Raw genomic sequence first — 25,964 nt, 5'->3', positions numbered from 1 at the left:
AAGTCTCTTGATCATATTTTTAATACCTGTTTTTGTTTCTTTAAACATAAAATATAGTATTTTTGTATTCCTTCTTGATAATTCAGTATATGACGTCTTTGCAGTTCTGATTCTGCGCTCTATTATTTTTGCTGTCTTGTGCTCAAAATGCCCTAATTCCTTGTATGTTGTGATTTTGCCTGCGAGGCCATGTCCCTTGGAACTTTATCAATGCGGGTGATTTGTATATTCCTTCAAAGACTTGCATTTTCTTTTGTCAGGTGCTTAGTGGTCCTTTTAACCCAGAATCTCTTTATAGTAAAGTTGCAGATTGAATCTGGTCTGAAAACCCACATTAAGATCAGCTTGGTATTTGTCAATTCGTAGGAGAGATTTCCCCCCTTCATCTGGTTTCAAGTTTTGAGATGTGCATTTTATTTCGCTTTTCCTTGAGCTGGAGGCAGGATGCTGCTTCTAAGTTCTCCTTACACCGAGGCTAGAGCCCTTTGTAGTCTTAGCTTTGTACTGGAGGAGGAGGAGGTAAGGTGCAGGATCCGTTAGATTCCCCGGAGTGGGCTCCAAGGCTTCTCTCCTTTACTGTCTGTCATCTGAGACCGGGACAACTGACGCTGAAGGGGACTAGTTTTAGGAAAATGCCCCAGGGGCTCTGTTTACCTTTGTGGGTCCTGCTTTCACTCAGTGTTTGGCTTATTTCCTTTTTTGGGGGTAGCATGTTAACATACTTAAAAATAATGCTTTAAACTACCATTTTGCTTGATAATTTTAATGGGAAAATCAGGGTTTATTTGCTATTCTCCTCATCTACTTATTTTTAATATTTGTTTAATTTTATTTACTTTTGTAAGCAGTTCTTTTGGAGTTAAGACTAGAATAAGTAAATTATAGCAAAGAATTCACCAGCAGCTATATCGTTTTATCTGCTGAAGTGAAATGTGTAACATTTTATATTTAAATCTGATGATACCTACAAACATATGAAGTCCGGTTGTGATGCTAGGCCATGCTAACTTTGAAATCAGCACGAGGTTTAGAGATGATGTCATGAGGGTACCCACCTTCCCCACACTTTCAGTTGGAGAGAAGGCTTGGACCAGAGATTCGAAGGGTTGAGCTGACTGTGCTACCTAATCAGTCGTGTGTCCTTATCAAGTCACCAAACTTTGCTGAGCCTTACGTTTCTCCGCATTGGCTGAGAACCTTGACAAGTTACAGAACAGTTGCTAGCACCGAATGTGCCAGTAATGTGTGGGCCAGTGCTTGGCAACGATCATCGTTAATCTCGAAGTCTTTAATTTGCTTCCATGAATCCCACGAGACCTGGACATCGGTGCATCCATCGATTGCTACCTGTGTTCCACATAACCTCTTGAAATGTGCCTCAATTTTTTCGCCTTCTTTCATTTCCTCTGTGTATGCCATTGTAGCTCGGTTAGCCTTGAGTGCCTACAGCAGAAACCAAGAAATGTGAAAGCTGGCTGAGAAAGATTTATTGAATTATACTCGGAGTGTTACTGTGTTGTACGTGTCTTTCCCATTAGTATCAGATGGAGCCATTTTCCAGTGTTTCGGGGCGAACAGCAACACTCGTCTGCACAGGGGACCGTAAAAGCACAGGGACTACCCAGCCAGCGTTGTGGACGTTTTTCAGGTCAGTTGCCTTTTGATAGGATGAGAGTCCTTGTCTCCTTGTCAGCAGAGGGAGCCTTTGCCTCACTTTCTGGGCTCAGACGCCTGTCAGTGGTGAGTTTGTAAGGAGCCAAAGCATTTATGGAAAATGCTTGTTTACTCACGCAGGTTAGAAAAGGTTTGGAACCGGCTTTTTCTTTGTTCCTATAAAGGAAAACCTTTTTTGCCTGAGTTCTTCGTCACAGCGGTTCTTACGTGCTGGATGCGGTGTCCTTTGAAAGTGGCTAATGCTGGGCTGACAGTGGTTCTCAAATGCCTTTCCCTGTTCAAGTTTTGAATGGTCTTAAGATAATGAAAATAAAATTAGCTAATGTACTTATTTTTTCTTGAAGCTAAATTTTGCTTAATTAAAGGATTTACTTAGTGTTAAAATTTTCGACTTTCGATGTGTATGTGTGTGTGTGTGTGTGTGTGTGTGTGTGTGTGATATTGCTTTTGCAAAAAGTTGGTGATGATAGTCTCTTTGTTATTTTTAAAAAACATCCCTGATTGGGCAATTCACAAGGTTCACAACCCTATGATGTTCCCCAGGAATTTCTGAAATTTTATAGATCAGTGAAATTCAAGAGCCTGGGAATCACTGCTTTAGCAAATACTTGAGCAAATAAAGGTTGGAATTTCTGAACTGAACCATTTCCAACTTCTGGTCACTTTTTGTCCTAACTTTCCCGAGATGTTTTCTGCTCTTTTATACCTAAAGAGTGAGAGCTGATGGTCAAATGATCTGATATCCAAGATAAGTGTAGGTACCAGGGAAAGTCGAGTTGATTGTTTTTCTTAAATATGTTAAATTTGGGATTAGGATTGGCATATATTTCTGTCATGTTCCAGATACTAGACTTTGTAGTTTGCATATGTCCCCTTTTTGAATCTTCACAGCACCCCAGTGGGGTATAGCGGTTGTGGTAAGGTGTATTTTGCACTTGAAGGAAGAGACTGAATGAAATTAAGTCCAGTAGGTAAAGTCACACATCTGGGATGTGTCAGAGTCAGGATTCAAACTCATATCATCTTATCTTATCATCTGATTCAAAATCATTGTTCTTTCCGCTACATATTAATCCTTTCACCTGCATTTGCAACTTTTCCGTATGTGCTCAGTTTGTTCTTTTGTGACACACCATCTGGCTCTGGGAATAGGGAGCAGCCAGAGAGTATCCTGTTCAGTACCCTTTTTGGGGTACTTTTTCCCTCTGGTAATAATTCCTTGTTTCATATCACCCAGAAGAAGACTTTGTAGCCAGGGCTGTAATAATTACTCATACTTTAAAGTTTATCCTGTGTATGTTTTTGAAGGGAGAGTTTTATATAACACTGAAGGGTCTAAAGATCAGTTGACTCCTTTGGTTCCCTCTTATGGTGTCCACAATTTACTCTTATGATTGCGTGGTTTCCCCACTCATTTATATATTTTCCTGTTGGGGTCCTCCTGCACCTCCCCTTTATTTCCTGTGTCTTTCCATTAGGCCTTATCTTCCTTAAGAGCAGAGTTATCCTTGACCTTTCCTCTCTCTCCTTAATATTTCTTAGTGTAGCTAACATTGGGCATACAATGAGCACTTTGTCTTTTGTCATAGAACTAAGCCCTCAAATAGTTTTGAATTCCAATTGTTAAGTGTCAGATATTAAAAACGAATCATTTCAGGGCCTTTACCATATCATTTTTACTGTGATGCTCTCCATTCATCCATTCAACAGATAGTTATTAAGCTCAACTATATACCAGAGACTATTGCAGGTGTGGGGGTGCCAGATCTCAAGGGGTTTCCATGTGAATACGGTGATATAGTCAAATACGTTGGCCACTTGATCATTAGCGTCTTACTAATACAGTTTGACATGATTTTTTTACATTTTGAGGGTTTAGTTGACACGAAAAGATATTTTTGTAGCACTGACATGTAAGGGACTGTACTCGGTGCTGTGAGTCAGACAACAAAAGTAGACTTACCTTCAAGGAATTGATCTTTCAATTGTGGATGTTGAGATATGCCACATTTGGCTGTATCCCTAGGAAAAAATATTGTGAGCGCCAGTGGGGAGCGATGCAGAATGTACTCAGAAAGAATACAGGGGGAGTGGATTGTTTATGTCTACAGTGGCCTGGAGAACGGTTTGGAGTGTGGGGACTGGACCTGGTGGGGGTTAGGGCTGTGTGGATGGATTTGTGAGGCTAAGGTGGGGAATGGCGCCTGACGTGAACTGAACCAGACTAACCAGTGCATACGGGCAGATAGGCCTCCTGTTACCAGAAGTATCTGGTGGTTGGGACCAGGTGAGGGGCAGCCGTCAGAGTTCGTTCTGCAGACTCATTGAAGAGTCTTCGCATATCCGGCTTATGCATTTGTACTTATTTCTGGAGACACGGAGGTACCTTTGAAGCGTTTGAGTGTGTTGATAACAAGGTTTCATCTATACGTTAAGATGTTTACTTTGTTTTATTTGTTTTTATGACTTTTATTAAAGAAATGGTATATTAACTGTCTCTTTAGAAGAATCCTAGGAAATTTAATAGACCAAACAATGGTTGAATGGCACATTGAACTTTGTGATATGAACCGACGGTGGAGGAAGTTCAAAGCCGCCTTTGTCATTGCCCCCGACTCATTTTGATTTACCTTTCAAAACGGTATGGGTTTAGATAAAGTTGACCCTCAGATGAGGATTTCCTGGCTTTAGTTATTTTTTTCACAACTGAATCTAATTGGTTACAGTGAGTTCGGTGTTTTTTTTTCTTGCTCCTTCTTTTGAGAAACTGATGATTTTAGGATTAAGAGAGTGAACAGTATATAAAAAGCAAATATTTAGCTTTTGGAGCTCTTGCTTCATGGGACTGATAATATTGCAAATGAAGACTATTTGTACACAATGAAGAGGTATTTAAGCATTTTTCTGTTTTTTAATATTTCTCGAGGGTGGTCTCTGGCTTTCTTATCCCAGCTGGTTATTACGTTGAGGAACTTACCTTACTTTGAAACAAGTTTTTAAAAACAAAATGATATTCCCAACATTATATTCACCCTTGAAGACATTTTCCTTCGAATGAGGTAGGAGAGAGGAAGGCTGCTGATAAGCGATGGGCCCTTCTGTGTGACGTCATCTGCCCGGTCTCTCTTCTGTCCCTCGGGGTCACCCTGCAAAAAGCACGCGTGAACGTGGGGATGGGGGAGGAATGTGGAGATGTGTGTGCGGGGGGAGGGCGCGGGGGCGGAGCCAGCTCCTTCCCAGGCAGGGCTTGTTGGGACACTTGCTAGATACACACTGCTTTAGAGATTTCGGTAGTTCTCACGGGGAAATTGTCGTTTTGAGGAAAGTGAATTTAAAATAGGCAGAACATCATCTTGACTAGCCAGCAGTTGACACAGACCTAGGTTTTGAGAGATTTTTAAAACATAGTTCTGAACATCTTAAAAACCCTTTGCTTTGGCAAAAAGGGTGAGTTTCTGATTGTGTCTGTGCTTCTTCTCACGTTAAATTTTGCCTTTTTCGATTGGAAGGATTTTACTCCCTCTATTTTAAGTTTTCAGCCTTATTTGGTTTGTAGGCAATAGGGTAATCCAGTGATGTCATTTACTTATTGTTTATTCAATGTTCATCAGGTGCCGAGCAGTAATGTAGTATTTTTTTTTAAAGAGTTTATTTATTTATTTTTAGAGAGAGGGGAAGGGAGAGAGAAAAAGAGGGAGAGAAACATCACTGCGTGGTTGCCTCTCATGCTTCCCCAACTGGGGACCTGGCCCGCAAGCCAGGCACGTGCCCTGGCTGGGAATCAAACCTGCGACCCTTTGGTCCACATGCCAGTGCTCAATCCACTGAGCCGCGCTAGCCAGGGCAGTAATGTATATTTTTATTGTATCTTATCGTAGCGGCGTCACGTAATCTCCGCACAACACTTCTCTGCGGCTGAGGAGCCTGCTTGCGCATTCGGGACTGAAGTGAGAAAGTGGCAGATCTGGTCGCAGGCTGTGGCTTTGTCGTGGGTTCTGAGGGGCAGGCTGCCTCTTCACCAGCTGTGCCTTCCTCCCCGGCCTGCTCCCCCGTAGTTCACTGGCCTCAGACCCTCCTTTCTGAACACGGCTCTCTGTGCACAGGCCCTCTGCTTCTCTGATGGGCCAACTCTTTCTCAGTCTGTAAGACCCAAGTGTTATATCTATGTTCTTGCTTCTAGATTCTTCCAGACACTGTTCATCCTGCTCCCATAACCTTTTAAACTATTTGAATATGCCTCTGTTCTTACATCGTTGCCGTATCGAGTGGATTAACTAGGACAGTCACTAATATTTCTGAGGGTAGCAACTGTGTCTCTCCTAGCACATAGTAGGTGTACAAAGAATGCTTGTGGCATTTGCTGAGTGAATGTGAGATCCAGGGAATCTTATCAAGCCTTTCATGATATTTGCATCTCCCAAAGTAATCCAATATTTTTGTGGATGCAAGTGATGAGATAGTTTTCGTATTGAATCCATCACTTATAATGCTAAGTTAACGAACGGTTGTAATTTCTTTATAATATGTTATTGACCTTGTTCACAGTTTAGGGGGAAAGACTGTGATAAATAGCTTGGTGGAACGCACACTAGTGGTCTTTGTAGGGCTATTAAAGTTCCTATGAAAATGAGGCACATTAAAATGTCAAGAGGCAAGTTCACAGGAAGAGTTAGTACGTAGACCCCATTTTTATTTTCTTGAGTCTTAAAGTAATTACTTTCATGAAGTTATTTCTCGGGGTAACACTTGAATAATAGTTGAGAATTTGTGTAATTTTTCCTGGGTAATATTTTAAAATATGAGCTATTTAGCTCAACACATGTATTCTATTTATTGATTTACGTTGCTTAGGGCTTTAAAGGTTATTTATTTATTTATAACTAAGCTTAGAGTCTACTTGAATATGGCATTATTACCAGACACTAATTACTTTTAGAATGCTCAGCTAAAATAGAATATGAGGAAGAGAATCATAGGAAAGAAGTTAGCTATTTTTATTCAATTAATTACTAATTATTAATTATTAAGCATAACCAAATTGTAGCATACATCTCAAAACAGTGGTGGTAGTTTTATTTGTATGATATGAGTGAAAAAGTGCAAAAATGCTATTTAATGGCAGATTTACAACCCTGAAAACTCTAGAAATACATCTACCATTTGTTTTTAAGTAAGGATGTGTTGAAATCCCACTCTGAACATTTTTATGTCCTTGCTCACAGCAAACATGTTGTATCATTTGTGAGTTAGGTTTGCAATAAAGATTAATGAGTTAGTGTTTCGGTTTTTCTGTAACAACAACAACAAACATTTTTTCCGAGCGTGTGTACAACCAGCGGAAGTTCCACAGACTTTTGGACTCTTCTGTTCTTCAGCATCGCTCTCCCGGTGCTTCCTGTCTGCCTTGCTGACTACCTATACAGCTGTTTTTCATGTGTTCTTCAGACTTGGAGAAAGACCAAGTATTTTTGACAGCTGCATGCTGAACGGCAATATATGCTTGGCCACAGGTCACGTTTGCATTTCTTCACTTGTGTTTTTACTCATTGTGAAAAAGAAATATGAGCACAGAGAGAGTCAGAAAACATGTAGCACGCCGAGTAATGGTCGTCTTCTTTGATGTACGCCGCTCTGCTTACTCTGCTGCATCAAAACCACGGGAAGGAAAAGACAGCGGGGGCCTGCAGGAAATGGTATCCAGGACCGAACCTCCACGGGCAGTTGTTGCGATAGTCATGAGTGATGGAAAATGCTCTGGGCCGTGCACGGGAGAAAGAACTTCTGGGCATGAACACACACGTGCGCACACGCACACGCACACACACACACACTCTCTCTGTCTCTCTGTCTCTCTGTCTCTCTCTCCCTCTCTCCCTCTCTCTCTCCCTCTCTCTCTCCCCCCCTCTCTCTCCCTCTCTCTCTCCCCCCCTCTCTCCCTCTCTCTCTCTCTCCCTCTCCCTCTCTCTCTCTCCCTCTCCTCTCTCTCTCCCTCCTACACACCATTTTAGTGAATAGACTCTAATTTAGTAGAGAAAACTGTTAATCTAGCAGTCAGTCCAACAGGTAATTGATCACCAGTTTATGCATCATGTTAAAGCTTCGGCTACATGATGTTTTAACACCAGGAAATGAGACACTATTTAATAAATATTCATTTCATGAGGCTGCTGTAATGGAACTTCCCTGCCTTCACCCCTCAGCCCCACAGACACAGCAATTTTCCTGTGCCTTTGAAAATGAAAAATACGGATTTCCAAAATCCTTTCAAAATGCTTTTGGGAGGTCCTTTCTCGAACTGTTCTGAGATCTTGCAAATCAAAACGGACGGTTGTTTTTCTCTCAGTTCGGTCTTAACCAATGAGTTAAACATCCAGATTTAAAATTCGGATGAGATCGCTAACCTTCCCAATCATTTCAGTGTTGAGAGATTTTTCTCTGTACGGTATAGGCATACTTTTTGAGGAAGAATCATTGAGATGTTGTCATCTTTTCCATCGGTTGCTTTTATATTTCATGCCCTGTTGGTAAAACTTGATCCGGTCATTGGATCAAGTCTAACTGCCTCTGCGTGTTTTTCTAATATGTTCCTTTTCTCTCCTAGAAAATTCCTCTACTTTTACCTTGGACCCCGATTCACCCTACCTGTCCTTCTCAGAGTAGGATACATCCTGCCTCTATCACGAAACCTTCCCCAGGAAGTTCACTGTCATTAAGCTCTTTGATTTTCTGTGGTCCTTAGTCTGTTTCACCTCATTTAGATCATCTATGTTAACTCGTGTTATTTTTTAAAATGGATTTAGTGTGGTATAAAGGAGCCTCCCAGGGAACATGCATGGTGTAATGGAGCCAGAGAGATTCTGATGGGGGTACTTGCGCTGTTATTTTCTGACTTTTTCGGCATTGGGCAAATCACTTAAGCTTGGTGGGTTTTAGTCTTCTTACGTGTGCATTGGGACAATTGTCCACCTTTTAGAGTTACTAAAGATTGTATAGCTAAGAGGCTGGATCAATGTTTAGCTCAAAGACAGGTGCTCAGGAAATGGCAGTAGCAGTTATTACTGCTGTTGTTCTGCATTTCTTATAGCTTCTGATGTATGGCTGAGCATGTGGGAAGGTATCGCTAAGTATGGTTCACGGCTAGGTCACTTCAATAGCTCCTGAAATCCCATCACTTTTATGAAGGCTTCCTGTTGGCTCCGTTCTATCAGAACTACAAGACTTTCATGGTTTCTCTGGACTGTTTTTTCTGTTCCCATTATCCGTAAGGGGAGCCTCTGGTATGTATTCGGAGGTGGCTTCCAAACAGCCATTTGAAGGATTTATTTATTTATTTATTCTTGAGTAATGTTTTGGATCGATCCCTACATTTTTTCCAAATGTCAGCAGCCAGGATTGTAATAAATAAAATCTTTTTCATTTACTTCAAATGCAGTATGTGAAACACATAGAATAAAATCTCAGCCAATGGAGTGGCAGATGAATAAATTATTTTGTCCAGCTTACTTCAGCTCAACAGACATTTACTAGTATATCCCTGGCGTGCCAGGCATTTTACAGTTGTTGGGTTTACAGTGATGAGCAAGAGTGGGTTCCTGCCTGTGAGGGAGAGACACGGAAACTGGTCATTCCAATCGTTCATTACTCATGGGGGGAACTGTGGGATCACAGGTGGGGGGTCGTTGAGGGGGCAAGAGGAGACTTCGAGGAAGACATGAACCTCAGGCTGTGATGTCTCTCCAAGGACAAATGGGATGATCCGCTTCATTTGGGGACAGGGACCCAACTCAAAGAAACTTCACCGTTTATGGGAATTTATGGCCTGCAGAGTTCACAGGTAGGATCGCCTCCAGGGGAGGCTGGAGGCGCTGGCTCGGCAGTGTCTCCTGTGGCTCTGTCTTCACTGTGTCCCTGTGCAGTCAAGTGGCCTCTCCTCAGTGATTCCGCACCAGCCCCTCCTCCCACGCTCCTCCCCAAGGGGCGCGAGTGTTTTTCTCCAGTTCCAGCTCAACCTAGGGCTGTCGTTTCTCTCCCTGGCTGTAAATTACACCTGTCCCTGAACCAGTCACAATGACTAGTGAGATGCTAACTGGCTTCCGTGAGTCAGGGCCTACCCTCAAGTGCAGAATAAAATCAGTCTCATTCAGACCTCATCGCCAAAGACGAGTGGAGACGGGGATGGGGGGCTGGGAGGCAGTCAGCAAATGTTTGCCAGACCTGGGGAAGAACAGCGAAAGAGCCTTCGGGGAAAGGTAGTAACACAAGCAAAAGCAGGGAAGCCCGCCGTGTCCCAGTGCGCGTGGGAAACGGCAAGCAGGGAAGCATTAGTTCTACATGTAATACGAAACGTAGAACGTAATTATAAAGTAATAATGTGATGCTGTATTTACCGTCTGTTGGACCTAGTTCCCATACATTATTTCATTTAATCCTCACAGCCGCTAGCGTAGGGATGTTGTCTTGTGGGCTAAGAAGTTTGATCCCAAGCTCACAGCTAGTAATCGGTGGGGCTGGACTCAGACTGAGACCATCTGATTCTAGAGGCAGCCCACATGGACATTCCACTTTTAAGTCCTCTCCTCTAGCCTGCTAGGGTTTCAGAAATAGGACCTCAGAGACCATGCTAAGGAGCCAGGCTTTCTCTGGGGCTCAAGTTTTCTTTATGCTCTAACTCCGTCTTCCACCGGAAGGCGCTGGGTCTCATGAGCAAGCAGCAGGTGGCCTCTGGGGCTTGTTCAGATCTACCATTGCTGGTCCTCACACCAGAGTTTCTGATTCAGTAGATGTAGAGTGGTTCTCTAGAATCTGCATTTCTTTTCTCTTCTTTTCTTTTTAGAATTTGCATTTCTAAGAAGTTTCTACACGAAGCTGAGGCTGGTGCTCTGGGAGCCACCCTTTGAGTTGTTTGGGAGTCTGAAGATTTGTGGTCCAATGATATTAAACATATTAAAATGCTGCTTGGAAATACACGCACTCTTATCTCCCATTCTGTAACAACACAGATATCAAGAGTGTATTTGGCTTTAGTGATATCCTTCCCCAAAGGCCCAGGCCATTGCCTAAGTATTTTATTGATCGAATTTCTCTGTCTCTTTGATTCTTGACTTATTAAAACTAAATTTATTGCTCTCCGAGGTCTTGCTCAGTTCACTAGTACTCAGTTCCCCCTTGAGCGTTCAAAAACTACATTTGTATACGAAAGACATCTATTTAAACACTATTTTATTGGTCTACATTTTTAGTATGAAAAATTTAAATATCAGAAAAAGTAACATGAACACATATTTCCACCATCTAGAGTCAACAATTGTAAATGTATATATGTGTGTATATACACATTTTCTTAATGAACCATTTTAAAATAAGTTACAGACCCTGTGCCAGTTCACCCACAAATAGAACAGAATGCAGTGATCCCTCACTTATCGCAGCTATTACGTTCTAGATCCCCACGCGATAGGTGAAAATCTGCGAAGTAGGAACCTTACATTTAGTTTAGTATTTACAGTACCGCAAAACCCCGCGATATAGCGAAAAATCCGCGACAAATAATTAAATATAATATTTTAAAAATCCCGCGATACAGTGAGGCCGCGATAAGTGAACCGCAATATAGAGAAGGACTGCTGTACATCACTCAGGAAGAGCGTTCTCTTATGTAATTATAATTCCATGAATACGCTTAAGAAAATTAACACTAATTCTTATGTTATCTAACATGTAGTCATATTCCAGTTTCTGCAGTTGTCCCAATATCACCTTCTTATTCTTTTTTTTTTTTTTTTGGTGTAAGGATCTAATCAAGTGAAACTAAATCCCAAGATTTAGCAATGCTCAATGGACTTTAGGCTCAGATACATTCTGTGTTAAATAACTGATTTGATTACTTTAACGAAAACCCAATTTAATGATGGCTTGCATGAGGAAGATATTTATTTCTGTCATATTTAACCACCTGGAGATAAAGTGGCCCAGGGCTGGTATGGGAGCTCTGTTACACTCAATACGTGGCTTCCATTTCTGAGGCCAGGCTAGCTGTTTCAGTGCTGCCCCCCTGCTGGGAGGAGGGGAGGGGGGTGCGTGCTCAGCCCTTTCACGGGCCTGTCTGGATGTCGTCTGTCTTGCCTCTGCTCCTGTCCCATCGGCAAGAACGTGATCCTATGACGTTTCTGTATCAGAGGCCTGGAGGTGCCGGCTTTGTTCTGGACGGCCAGGTGTCTAGTGCAGATTCAGGTACCAGAAGGAAGACGCATTCTCGGGGCAGCAATGAGCATCTCTGCCACATGTTCTTTTTGTGCAAATGACCGAGCTTTTCCAAATGATGTTCAATTCATCTAATTACCCTGAATCCATTACAATATGACATTTCTCTCTTGAGCTATACAGGGCTTATAATTGTTCCTATGCTGAGCCCAGGATCTTTTTTTTTTTTTAATTATTTTATAGATGTTGTCATCTTTGCTATCGTTGCTAACGGCTGTCAGTGTCGTCACACTTTTCTATTTTTTCCCTCTGGGCTCGGAAAGCAGGTGACAGTACCCATCATAATAATGGTGTGATTGTGTGGTTTACGTGGGCTGTACGGTGGTGTTCGGGACTTTGGCATCTTATCTCTAACCTGGGAACTCTTACAGCAATGTAGTCATTTTCCCAATGAGGCCGAAGCCCCTGGAATGTCAGTAACCTGTCTGAGAGAACTGCATGGTTAACACCGAAATTACCGTAAGAATTGAGGCCCTGAGGGAGGCTTGCGGATCTACTTGTAAAAAGTTTGCATGGTTTTCATTACAAAGATTTTGCAGCCCCTTTTTTGATGATGACTTAGAGGCATTTTTATACTTTTTCATTTTTGCTGGGTGCAGACAGGTGGGATTGCTAAGTAGTTAAATTCTCAATAGATAAAGTTCCCATGGCCTGAATTGATTTCTAGAATACATTTGTACAGCATGCATACAAACTCATAGCTTTTCGGGAAACCTCTAATAAGCATAGTAGAAAAATATTAGATTTTAAAAAGCTTAAAAGAGCGATGACAAGGCCTACAATGCATCATAAAAGAATGAGTATTGAGAGAATACACCTCAAAACAGCTTTAATAGGAAGAATCCTTTGCTCTCTAAGGAGACCCCAGCGTGGTTTAGGTCTGTGTTTCGTGAATGTTCTTAACGCTAACACAAGATTCCACCTGGAGCATCTCTCAGATGACAGAACTATTGAATAATCCAGATGGGGTAGAGTATGTTGCAGTAATAAACATCCCCAAATCTTAGTTTTCTTTTTTAAAAAACTCCTTTGGCAAGACATTTTCTTTTTTAGAAATTGCCCGTGTGTCCATAGTCAGATACAATACTTAGAATATTATCCACTTCTATGCAATTTAATTTTATTTGACCAAAGTCTTCTTTAAATTTCAAAATCTAAGTGTAGTATATTGGCACTTATATGCAGGGTAATATGGAATAGTTCTACAGGACTTCCTGTGTACAATAAGTATGAGTTAGTGCTGGCAAATTTAATAGGAGACTGGTCTTTTATTTATTCCCTTAGTGAATTGCTTAATTGTTCTCTGACATAGTTCCTCCCTATATAATCTCCAGAACATGAGAAGTTACAGCTGCGAGATCTTTCTCAGATCAGGGATACTACAGCATCCTAGAAATCATCATCATTATCGTCCTCTCAGGATATTTTTAAGAACTGTGAATTTTGCAGTTAATTTTTGTAGACTGATCGTAGAAGACACTTCAAAATCAATCTATTGTTTAGGGCAATCAGTGATTAGTATTTTCCAGTTTATGTATTTTTCAGTCCCAACAGTGCTTAACACGGTGATGTGTATAAAACTGGTGCCTAATCCGTGTCTGTGGATTAGGTGCTGTGTTAGACTAGTGTCTAAGTGCAGAGCAGTTGTATTTCTGATTTGGGGGAAAATGATATCTTACAAAGAGTCGTCATTGTTAGGGATTATCTTGAGCTAGAGATTTTAACATTTAGTAAATAAAAATAAATGTATTTAAAATATGGACAACTGAATCCTTTAAAAATTGGGAAATGTATATATACAATTTAATGTATATATGTTTTAAAGTTTGACCTGCTCATTTTCCCCCTTGGGGGGAAAAAATAAACTGTGACATATTTGTGGTGGATAGTGATAAATATTTATGAATAGGTCCCCTAATTTCCTCTGATTCTTCTTCAGGTCGAGATTTAATTTGTATCCAGTCAATGGATGGGATGCTGATGGTGTTTGAGCAGGAGAGCTATGCGTTTGGGAGGTTTCTCCCCGGTTCACTTCTGCCTGGCCCTCTTGCCTACAGTTGCCGAACAGATTCCTTCATGACCGTCTCTTCCTGCCGACAAGTGGAAAGTTACAAGTAAGTTTGGATGTCCGGTCTTTGAAGTCATGGTTTTCAGTGCGTATGTTGCTGATTAGTTTTTTTTCCACAAAGAGCTTCAATATTGCAACTGAAGAAGAGCCTATTTTTCTTTTAATATAATGTAATTGTGGTGACGTAGAGGTGTCATTTACGTACAGTGAAATATCTGAAAGGCAGTTAATGCAGAGGCTGAGAGGAGGGGGTTTGCAGAGAGACAGACCTGGACTGGAGTCGTGATTTTGCCACTCCCCGCTGTTCGGTGGTCTGTGTCCTTGTCCTGGCTCTAAAGGGGCTAAGAACGGCTATTTGACAAGTTTCTTTTTTGTTACAAGGATTGAATCTATGGCAAGTTGCCACACTATAGAAAATGCTCAATAATTATTGGGACTGTTCCCTGAATTACAAATAATAAAACACAGTGTCAGTGAAAAGAAGCCCGATATAAAGATACATATATGGAATTATTTTATAACAAAAAGAGAACGTATGTGTACATAGGAAGCATGCTAGCAAGATATACAAGTATTGTTATGAATGTTTATACAAGAACGATTATAATAGAAGGGAAGTATAAAACTGACCCTGTGAAAGCATCTTACACTTTTTGCTGGAAATCCTTATTGATTTTGGTGACTTTGTCTCCTCTATCAGCTGCATTTCAGTAAAAGTTAAGCTTCGGAGGCTGTGTTTTATGTTGGAAGGGAGCATGGGGGAAAGAAGGAAATCCATGCTGGGAAAAGAAATAGACTTGGAGACTCAGAGTATCTTCGGTAACGTTTTTGTTGTTATCTTACTGATGGCAACGGTGAGAACTCTAAACGTCCAAGCGACACTTCATTATAGCTTTTGGGTATTATTTTTGGCCGCGTGTTTTTCCCAAGGCAGGAAGAAAATATAAATTCATCAGGCAACAGCTGTACATTTTTGTCTCCAAGTTTCAATAGTGTGCCTCTAGCAAGGTAATGCAGTTTCCCCTTCGTACGTGGCAATCTAGCCTTTGTGAATTACTGTCAGGGCACCTAGGATCCCAAACCCTGAACACAGGCACGTGTTTGTGACGGAGGAGTTAACTGGGGGAGGTCGTGTATCATTATGTCACGCTCCTGCCATCGCTCCTGTGGCTCCTGTCCAAAGGAGAGTGAATTGGGGCATTGCTACTGGTAATAAATAAAATATGCGCGTTATCTGGAGAGGTTGGGAAAAGTACCTGCATAATGCATTCAAGCTGGTCACAACCTCAGGAATATCGAGGAGATCTGCTTTGCAGCTCTCCGCCCAGTGCTGTGCCCCGACTCTTGCCAAGTAGTGAGGAGACTGGCAGGGGTCGCAGTACAGCGATTGGAACGCTCCCCGACCTGCTCTTTGAAGTATGTGCATAGGAATTAACTTGGTAACAACTCCAGCAGCGACTGGATGAGTCAGCGATGTGCCGGTCCCCTTCATGCGTAGATTTAATCCCACAGAAGCTCACAGTGCTTTAACTGCGGGGATTCAGCATACCAATGTCTTAAATTCCTCTGCATCTGGGACTAAAGAATTCACCACTTTATCCTTTATGTGTGTCTTTTATGATGGTGAAATTGCGTGGGATATATGGTTTTTGGGAACTGATGACAATCAAGAGGGTTTTAACATTAAATAGTATGTTGTATTTATATATGCTTTCAAGTTTAATAGATAAAATTAAATGATAATCGTGGGTGCAATTTAGGATGGGAGAAAGCACGAAGACTGTAGGTCCTTTTGAGGCTTCACTAAATATATTTATAATCAGGTAGTAGAAGGTAATCAGTATAAAAGGCTTTTCAGACAGATTTCATTTTCATTTTTGATATGGATGTTTAATTACTTTAAAACAAGCTCGGTTATGTTCAGATAGGAACCAGGAAAGGCCGTGGGTCTCAGACTTCAGTGCAGGAAGCCCATTTTCAAATGCTCATCTGCAGATTCCCAATCTCCAACATTCTGGATTTTGATTTAGTAATTTTGGGAAAAGTCCCAGAAATGGTCATTGCAAACACACATTCCAGGTAGGAGGCTAATTCAGCGACACGTGTTGAGAGTTGTTTTTCTTTTGAAGTGAGAGAATTGTTTGCCTTTTTTGGAAGGGGTAGTAGCTTAGGTACCGGTCTGCTCTTGGCCAAGTTTATCAAAACTTAGGATCACTTTTTATTCTCTTTTTCTTTCCTTGTCAGAGTTATTTAGTCAGTAAATCCTGACCTTCTACCTTTTTTTTTTCCCTCTTGGCATTAAGGCCTTTATCTTTTTACTTGGATTTCTGGTTTTCTCATCTCTAGATTTTAGAGTCCTTTTTATAGCTACTTTAAATTTTTTTTTATTATCCTTATCTGAGGACATTTTTTCATTGTTTTTAGAGAGAGAGGGAGGGAAAGAGAGAAACATCGATGTGAGAGAGAAACATCGATTGGTTGCTTGCCATATATGCCTGGATGGAGAATCAAACCTGCGACCCAGGCATGTGCCCTGACCGAGAATCGAACCCACAACCTTTTGGCTGTGGGATGACACTCCAACCGACTGCGCCGCATCAGCCAGGGCTAGAGCTATCTTTCCAAAACACCTCTCTAAGCCAGAATTTTTGTTTCCCATTAAAACAAACAAACAAAAAAACTCTCTTATATTGACATTTAGTGCTCTTTATAATCCAGTCCCAATTTATCTCTGTTATGTTGACTTTCAAGTTTGGAGTAGACTTTGAAAGTTAACTGGTTCAACTGTTTCCCCCTTTTCCTCTCCTAGATATGTTTTTTTTTTTTGCCTAAAACAGTGATTTTTGCGTAGAATCGTCTATTGCCTTCTTGTATTGTGCTGCTGTGTTCCAGAGGAGGTCTTGCATGATCAGGTTCCTGAGAGCAGACTCTGTCTTAAATATCTGTTCACTGGTGGAGTAATGTGGTTTATTTGTTCAGTGCTTCATTCGGAAAATATGTTTCAAGAGGGTTCTCTGTGCCACGCACTGTGCAAAGTACAGGAAACGCCAAGTTAAGTAAGACCTGTCTCTTGTCCCCAAGCTGTGTGTACGCAAGTGGGGGAGGTAGCAAATCAGTCGGTGGTTTCAGTTCATTGTGACACCGGCCATAGCAGAACTGTGCACAGGGGGCTGAGGAGGCCTGCAGGGGCCACCTTAAAGGAAGAGTCGGATGTAGGGAGGCTCCCTGAAGAGGTGTACGCATGTGTCGTGAGTTTTATTTTTCTCCTCTGTGCCCTACACTTTCCCTGCAGCCCTACGGTGGCTCTAGGGCATTGTAAGTAGATACCAGGCTTTAAATTCATATTTAAAAAATACATTTGTTGAATTTAATTGGCAATATTTAAAAAGAAAGAATATGTTCTGCACCAGTCTTAGGTAGTCTCTTGTCAAATTGAAATACTTGGGGCTCCGCATACATGTCCAGGGCTTTCCTCTCTCCTCTCTTGCGCAAGCTGTACTCTGTCTGAAATGCTCTTCCTTCCTTCTCTGCACGTGAAATCATGTCTGGAAGCCTCCCTGTGCCCCTTCAGTTCTTCTGTGACCTGGGTCCACGTAACATCTCCTCCTTCTCAATTCAGAGTAGTTTTCACGCTTGCCACGAGTTCTGGTCATGCTTTCATTGATATTACGTATTTGCTGCTGCTTCTTCTTGACGGAGTTAAATGATCCTTGGTGGCAGGGGTTTTGTGTTCCCTAAAGCGGCCAGCACTGTCCCCGGCTGAAAGTAGGTGCAAGAGTGAGAAGCTTGTAAGGAATGTTTCTGTTTTGTTACTGGCTTCTTTCAGTGAAAATGATTCTCTCGGGCATCATCAGGAATGTTTTAGCTGTAGTTGAAAAGGGACAGTGTAAGGCTCTGTATCCAGAGCTTCCATCTCCAGGAGAGTTCCCTGAGTTTAAACGACAAGGTTCCAGAATGCCCTGTTATCCTTTGAGGGGCTATCTGTGTTTCATCAGAAAATAAGTGACTTTGGAGGGTTCACTTTCGCGCTCTGTGACACCTCAACCCATATTTTAGTTCCTTGTTGCCGTTTTTACGACGTGGTCCAGAAGAGCACTAAATTACGTGGTTGAGTTTGTCATTGCTGCTGCACGGGCCCCATTAAGCATTTGTGCTCATGGGGCCACGTAGCCCCGCCATCACCCGGACCTGCTGTGTCCGTGATTCCCGCCGCTCTGTTCTGAGAAACGCGTATGGCACTCTTTCACGGAGCCCTGGTCCGTGGGGCCAGCTTGTCCCTCAGCAGTCTCAGCAGGGGAACCTTGCTCTTTAATATTATTGTCGAACACGTGCCTGGTAAGAAAAAACCTCAGGGGTTTGCTTTATTTCAGGACGTCCAAGTGTGCTTGGAGCTCTTTGGCTGGGGGAATAGGTTACCGTGTACGTTATTGGTCAGAGTGAAGGGGGTCTGAGGAAGGACCATGCATGCATAGGTGCCGTGGGAAGTTTGTCACCTTTGACATTTACTGTCTGCTGGGCTTAGTAATGAAGTGCTCTTTCGGGGCGTCTTCCGGGAAGAGAAACGATCTGGATTTGGAAGCCAGGAGTCAGTTTGGGCTGTGTCTCTGCTTGCTGTTTTGATGCTAATGGGGCCACTTTAGGGGCTCACTTCTTTCTCAGGTGAAATAATAACTCTTTGTAGTTATGTAAAAGCTTCAAACAACTCAGAAGCTTCGGGTTTTTGCAACGATCTCGTTAATACCCATCTCCTCCTCTAGGAGGTTGGCGTCTGCAGGAGATTCCCCACCTATGCCATTAATTGCGAAGGTTAGATCTGTAGCGGGACCGGCTCTGGGCTCATGTTCGAGTCACCAGGGCACGCTGTTTCTCTTCCCGTGATCTCGGATGAGTGAAACAGTTCTATCTGGAGGTTGGGATGTGAAGTCTAATTATTTGGCACTTTTGGAGACGCAGGCCTTTTGAAAGTCTCAGTTGGTGTGGGGACGTCTGCTGCAGCTGATGGGGGTTTTTTCCGCGTGGTTTTACAAGGCTGCACCCTTCACGCCCCTCCCCGTTGGTCTCCTTTCCCGTGACTCAGGCCTCCCTGCCACGCATGTCTCCTGAACTCCTGTCACGGCCTTCCATGCCTTTCACCGCCGCGTGCCTTTGCACGTGCTATTGGCTGTGACGGAGTCCCTTTCCCCTTTACCAGCACGATGGGCTTTCACTTGCTCTTTAGAATGTAGCTTTCTCCTCCGGAGCCTGCACCAAGGACATATATATTCTTCCACTTCACCATCTGTCTCTGCCACTGTGTCCCCTTGGTTCTGCGTGCACCCCTGCTGTGTGCCCTGTGCGTTCTAAGTCACACTTACCTGTATATGCAACATCTTTCTACACGCATAGTAATTCTGCCTTCAACCGAAATTGGAGGCTTTTTACAAATGACGCGTTCCTGACTGAGGTAGGGTGGTTTAAGGGCTCGTGTATGATATTTGAATACCAGTGCACATTTTGGTGCCCAATTAGGTATCCCACGTCGCCTCCATTCAGGTCCCAGATGTTTACACGGTCAGACATCTTTTTCTTAGATAACATGAGGTATCTGATTACAGCTTTTACCGATTTTCCTCTTAGCTATGGAAGAACAAAGCAAAGAGTTTTGATTCAGTAGGAGGGAAAGGAATCTATGAGCCTGAAGTTTCTTCATTTAGAGTAGGACTATTACTCTAATATACCATCAATTAATGGTGCACAAGCAAATTGAAACTTTCTGGCTAAATTAATCATTTCTAGAGTGAATGCTATTTACAATTATTTTAAAGAATGATTTGAGCTAAATGTTATTATTGAAATAAAAGCTGTAAAGTGCTTATAGAAAGTAACTCTGTTCATTATTGAGAACTTACTACATACCAGATAAACTACTAGGTTATTGATCTCTCCTTATAGAAACCTTTATCTGGCTGTTAATCAATGAAAGTTTGAGCACCTAATATATACCAGATACTGTACTAGACACTACATTATTTTAAAATTCTTTTAACAGTGCTTGAGTTAGAGATTATTATTCCTATTTTATACATGGGGGAGATAAGACACAGAGCTTTTAGTTTTCCAAAATTCACTCAACTAGTAAGTGATTTAGCTAGGGCTTAAACTCAGGTCTTCTGGACTCCATAGATTATGTATTAATAATTATTGGTATATCTGGTTGCTTTGCATTCTTTACACTTTCTGCCTGTTTGGTGTTTTAGTACTAGGGGTTTCTTGAGTATTGCTATTTGTCACATAAAATTTTAATGGAAACGTTTTGATAGTTGGTAGAACTATTTTCTCAGTATTGAATTTTTGGACATACGGTTATAATTTCTTGATCATGACAGTTTTACATAGACTTATATCAGAGTATCATTCCATAAGAATTCAATCCTAAATTTTACAGTTTCTAAAACCAAGGTAAAAGTGGTTCATAAAGTTCGTAGATTAAGTGCTTTATTTTCTTGATGAGTTTTATTGAGATTATATGCTTTTGAAATTTAAAATAACACACACTTTTTAACTATAAAGTCACTTTTAATTATTCCTTATCTTTTATACAGGTATCAAGTACTTGCTTTTGCAACAGATGCAGATAAAAGACAGGAGACCGAACAGCAGAAACTTGGTTCTGGAAAAAGACTTGTTGTAAGACAATATTTTTTTAATATATAAAAATTTCAGTAATGTTACATTTATTTTATTATTAATTTATTTTCTATTTTTAAATTAAAAATTTTTTCAATGACTGTTGACATTCAAGATTATTTTATATTAGTTCCAAGTGTACAGCATAGTAGTTAGACAGTTGTATAATTTACAAAGTGATCCCCCTGACAAGTCTAGCACCCACCTGGCACCATATACAGTTCTGACAATATTATTGACCAGATTTCCTATCTTATACTTTACATCCCTGTGACTATTTTGTAACCACCAATTTGTAGTTCTTAATCCCTTCCACCCAGTCCCCTACCTCCTTCCCATCTGGCAACCGTCAGTATCTGTGAGTCTGTTTGTTTTGTTTCTTTTGTTCTTTAGATAGCACATATAAGTGAAATCATATGACACTTGTCTTTCTCTGACTAATTTCACTTAGTGTAATACCCTCTAGGTCCATCTATGTTGTCACAAATGGGACGATTTCATTCTTTATTATGGCTAATATTCCGTTGTATATCTGTTCCACATCTTCTTTATCCAGTCTTCTGTTAATGGGCACTTAGGTTGCTTCCATATCTTGGCTATTGTAAATAATTCTGTAATGAACATAGGGGTGCATAAATCTTTTCACATTAGTGTTTTGGACTTTTTTCAGATAAATACCCAGAAATAGAATTACTGGGTCATAAGGTAGCTTATTTTAATTTTTTAAGGACCCTCTATACTGTTTCCCCAGTGGCTGCACCAATCTGCAATCCCACCAACAGTGCACAAGGGTTCCCTTATCTCCACATCCTCACTAACAATTGTTTTCTTGTGATTTATTGGTGATAGCCGTCCTGACAGGTGTGAGATGGTATCTCATGGGGATTTTAATTTTCATTTCCATGATGATTAATGATGTGAGCATCTTTTCATATGTCTGTTGGCCATCTGTATGTCTTCTTGGGGAAATGTCTATTCAGGTTCTCTGCCCATTGTTTAAGTGGATCCTTTGTGTTTTTCTTTTCTTTTTTTTTGGTGTTAAGCTGTATGAATTCTTTGTAAAATTTGGATTTTTAACTCCTTTTTGAATGTACCGATGGCAAATATCTTCTCCCATTCAGTAGGCTGTCTTTTTGTTTTGTAGATGGTTTCCTTTGCTGTGCAAAACCATTGTAGTATGATGTAGTCCCATTTGTTTATTTTTTCTTTTGTTTCCCTTGCCTGAGGAGATATATCATAAAAAGTGTTACTAAAAGCAATGTCAGAGAATTTACGGCCTATATTTTCTTCTAGTAGTTTTATGGTTTTCGGTCTTACATTTAAGTCTTGAATTGCGTTGACTTTATAGATTGCTTTGGGTAGCATGGACATTTTAATGATGTTAATTCTTCTTATCCATAAGCATAGTAAATGCTTCCTTATATTTGTATCCTCTTTAATTCCTTCCTTCAATGTCTTATAATTTTTCAAGTACAGTTGTTTTATCTCCTTGGTTAAATTTATTTCTAGTTATTTTATTTTTTTAATGCAATTGTAAATGGGATTGTTTTCTTAATTTATTTCTGATAGTTCATTGATGTATAAAAATGCAACCAATTTCTGAATATTAATTTTGTGTCCTGCTATTTCACTGAATTCATTGATCAGTTCTAGTAGTTTTTTGGTGGCATCTTTAGGGTTCTCTATATAGTATCATGTCATCTGCAAATAATGACAGTTTTACCTCTTCCTTTCTAATTTGGATTCTCTTTTTCTCTTGTGTGATTGTTGTGACTAGGACTTCCTCAGTAATGCTATCTTTGATCCCAGGTGTTTGTCCAGAATAAGAATTCCTGGCAAGAAAACAACATATATATATAAAGCACTTAGCAAAATGTCTGGATGGTGATGATGATAATAATGGTGATCAAATTGTCCTTCACCTCCTCCTCAATAGCAGTCTTTTCCATTGTCCCTCATGTCCTGCAGTCCAGCTGCTAGGTTTGTGCATAGAGTTTCTTTTTCACGTTGGAATGCCTTTCAGTCACTTATTTGCAGATACTTATTGACAGTACTCGGTGACTCAGCCTAAGGATGTATTCTGCGGCAATTGTCGTTGAGTGATTTTTCTGCTCCCAATTAATGAACAGAGTTAAGACCCAGCGGTCAGACTTCCTCCTCTTACACCACGGTCACCTGGCAGGCGTCTGATGCCATGGAACGTTGTCAGTTCTGCTGCAGAGGAACAGAATTTATCCAGAAGAATGATTCTCATAAAGCAGTTGTGGGGAGGGAGTTACCGCGTACAGATTTAAGTCTGCCATCTGTTCGTCTGATTTCTGTCTGTCCCATCTATTTTTTGGGTCCCTTCCCCTTTTTTTGCTGTCTTTTGGAATTATTCATTATACTTTTATCACCTTATTTTGTCTTTGTTGGCTTATTAGCCATAACGCTTTGCTTTGTTGTTTGGGTGGTCGCGTTAGTGTTTTTAGTGTATAGTTTTAACTTATCGAAGTCCGCTTGCAGGTGATACTGCTGTTTCCGGTGCAGGATGAGAACCGTACTTCCGTTGCTCACCCTCCAGCCTTCGTGCAATTGCCTTGTACTTCGTCTCACATACACTGTAAACTCCATGCTGCATTGTCACTACTTTCGTTTAACTAGTCAATATATTTTAATGAGATTTAAATTACACGAAAAACATCATATATTTACCCGCGTTGTTCCCACTGCTGGTGCTTGTCATTAATTTGTGTGGCCCCATAGTTCCCTCTGAGGTCGTCTCCCTTCCTTCTGAAGGACTTCCTTTCATGCATCTTCCAATGTGAGGCCACCGGTGGTGAATTATTTCAGTTTTGGCATGTCTGATCAAGTCTTTTTGCCTTTGGATTTAAAAAATATTCTTTGGGTATAAAATTTTAGCTTGACAGATGTTTTTCCATCTAGCACTTTAAAAAAAAATTTGTTTATTTATTTTTAGAGAGGGGAAAGGAGAAAGAGAGGGAGAGAAACATCACTGTGTGGTTGCCTCTCACTCACGCCCCCAACTGGGGACCTGACGTGCAACCTAGTCATGGGCCCTGACTGGGAATCGAACCAGCGACACTTGGCTCGCAGGCCAACGCTCACTCCACTGAGCCACAGAAGCCAGGGCTAACTAGTACTTTTAAGAGGTTGTTCTCCTATCTTGCTTGTCTTATTTTTCACGAGAGATCTGCTTTTATCTTGTCTTTGTTTTTTGTTTTTTTTTGCACATACTGCCTTTTTTCCTCTGGCTGTTTTCCTATACTTTTATCGCTTGTTTGAGCGGTTGGATTCTAATGTGCTTTGTGTAGTTTTCTCTCTTTTGGGGGGACGTAAGGTTTGTTGAGCTTCTTCTGTCTGTGAATTTATAGTGTTTACGGAGCTTCTGTCTTTCATTTCCTCTCCTTTCCTTTGGGGACGGATTACACCTACATTTAGTCCACTTCAAGTTGTCACAGCTCACAGGTTTTATTCTAATTTTGTAAAAGTTGTTTTTCCTATTTCATTTTAGGTAATTGCTAATATTTTTCCCTAACGTCTAATCTGGTCCTCATTTCCATCTGTGGTTTTCATCTCTACGAGTTCCAGTTGGGTGTTTTGTTTTTTATTTAATATACACCTTCTATGTCTCCAGTTAACTTTTTGAAGATATGGGATACAATTATAGTAATTGTTTTAATGTCCTTGTTTTCTGATTCTAACATCTGTATCAATTTTGAGTCAGGTTTATTTGATTTATTTATCTCCTCATTGTGGGCCACGTTTTTCATTTTCTTTACATTCCTGGTATTTTTTAATTAGGTGCCAGATACAGTCAATTTTACTTTGTTGGGTACTAGATGATTTTTTATTCCTGTACCTGTTCTCGAGCTCAGGCCTAGGAAACCTAGTTCACTTGCTTGAAAGTGCCTTGATCCTTTCCAGTCCTGCTTTTAAGTGTTGTTAGGTAGGACCAGAGTAGTACTCGTTCCGGGGCTGCTTATGCCACACTCCTGGGGCAAGGACCTTCTGGGGGCTCTACCCGGCCCCTGCTGAATTCTGACGTGGTCCAGTCTGGCTGTGGGAAGTGGAATCATTTTTAAATTCTTGTCTTTAGTCAACCTCTGTTTTTTGAGACTCACTAATTTAGAATGTGGGGTATTTTCCTCCGGGGAGGTCACAGAGAGCGGCGCTCAGTCATTAGTGAGCTGGGAGTATGTAATTCCTGGATCCCAGCCTGCAGCCTCGGAAGCCAAGCTTGCCTGTCCTTTCTGGATGAGTCGTCCCCTCTCAGGGTCAGGGACACGTTGCCGAGTTACAGACACTGATATGCAATGCTGGAATGCCAGCCTACTGAAATGTCATGAGAGATGGAACTGCGGCGTGACTGTCATTCATGTCTTGTGTCATTGAGGTCTTTTCACATAGATAAGCTACACTTGAACTAAATGGTAATCAAATGATACCTTGATGTTGAATCCTTTTAAAATTAGGTTGTTTTCTTGCTGTTGAATTGTCTGAATTCCTTATATATTTTTAGTCATTAACCCCTAATTGAATCTATGGCTTGGAAGTACCCTCTCCCTTTCTATGGATCACCTCTTCACTCTGTTGATTGTTTCCTTGGCCATGCAGGAGTCTTTTCATTCAATGTAATCTTTATTTTTAACCTGTGTTTTTGGGGACATATCCAGAAAACCATCACCCAGACCAATGTCAGGAAGCTTTCCCCTCTGTTTTCTTCTAATAGTTTTACAGTGTCTGATCTCATGCTTCAGTCTTCAATCCATTTTGAGTTGATTTTTGTGTTTGGTGTCAAATAGGGGGTCAGTTTTATTCCTCTGCATGTGGATATCAGGTTTTCCCAAAACCGTTTATTGAAGACACTGTCCTTTTCCCATAGTGTATTCTTGATACCTTTGTGGAAAATCATTTGACTGTAAATGCATGGATTTATGTCTGGGTTCTCTATTCTGTTCTGTTGGTCTGGATGCCAGTTTTTTATGCCAGTACTGGGCTGCTTTGGTTGGCGTAGCTTGGTAATATATTTTGAAACCAGGTGGTGTGATACCTTCGGCTTTGTTCTTTTTGCTCAAGATTGCTTTGGCTATTTGGAGTCTTTTCTGGTTCTTGCTGAATTTTAGAAACTTTTTTCTATTTCTGTGAAAAATGCCACATGGAATTTTGATAGGGATTTGAATCTGTAGATCACTTTTGAGTAGTATGGACATTTTAATAATAATTTGTTTACTCCATGAACACAGCGTATTTTTTCACTTATTTGTATTTAATTTCTTTCATCAGTGTTTTATAT

At 40.9% G+C, this 25,964-nt stretch overlaps 1 protein-coding gene across 1 annotated transcript in view; it reads left to right on the top strand.

The window, feature by feature from the left end:
• BBS9 (Bardet-Biedl syndrome 9) overlaps positions 1 to 25,964 on the top strand; it is a 343,600-nt gene that overhangs the window by 63,379 nt on the left and 254,257 nt on the right. The window contains exons 6-7 of the mRNA XM_090287031.1: positions 13,874 to 14,048; positions 20,584 to 20,668. Coding sequence (XP_090143157.1) covers positions 13,874 to 14,048; positions 20,584 to 20,668 — 260 coding nt within the window. The remainder of the gene's footprint in view (positions 1 to 13,873; positions 14,049 to 20,583; positions 20,669 to 25,964) is intronic.

This window comes from Furipterus horrens, unplaced genomic scaffold, assembly GCF_987537825.1.
Source record: "Furipterus horrens unplaced genomic scaffold, mFurHor1.1.pri manual_scaffold_9, whole genome shotgun sequence".
Lineage (NCBI taxonomy): Eukaryota > Metazoa > Chordata > Mammalia > Chiroptera > Furipteridae > Furipterus > Furipterus horrens.
The sequence above is the reverse complement of the archived record's forward strand: the minus strand, read 5'-3'. Positions and strand labels throughout refer to the sequence as shown.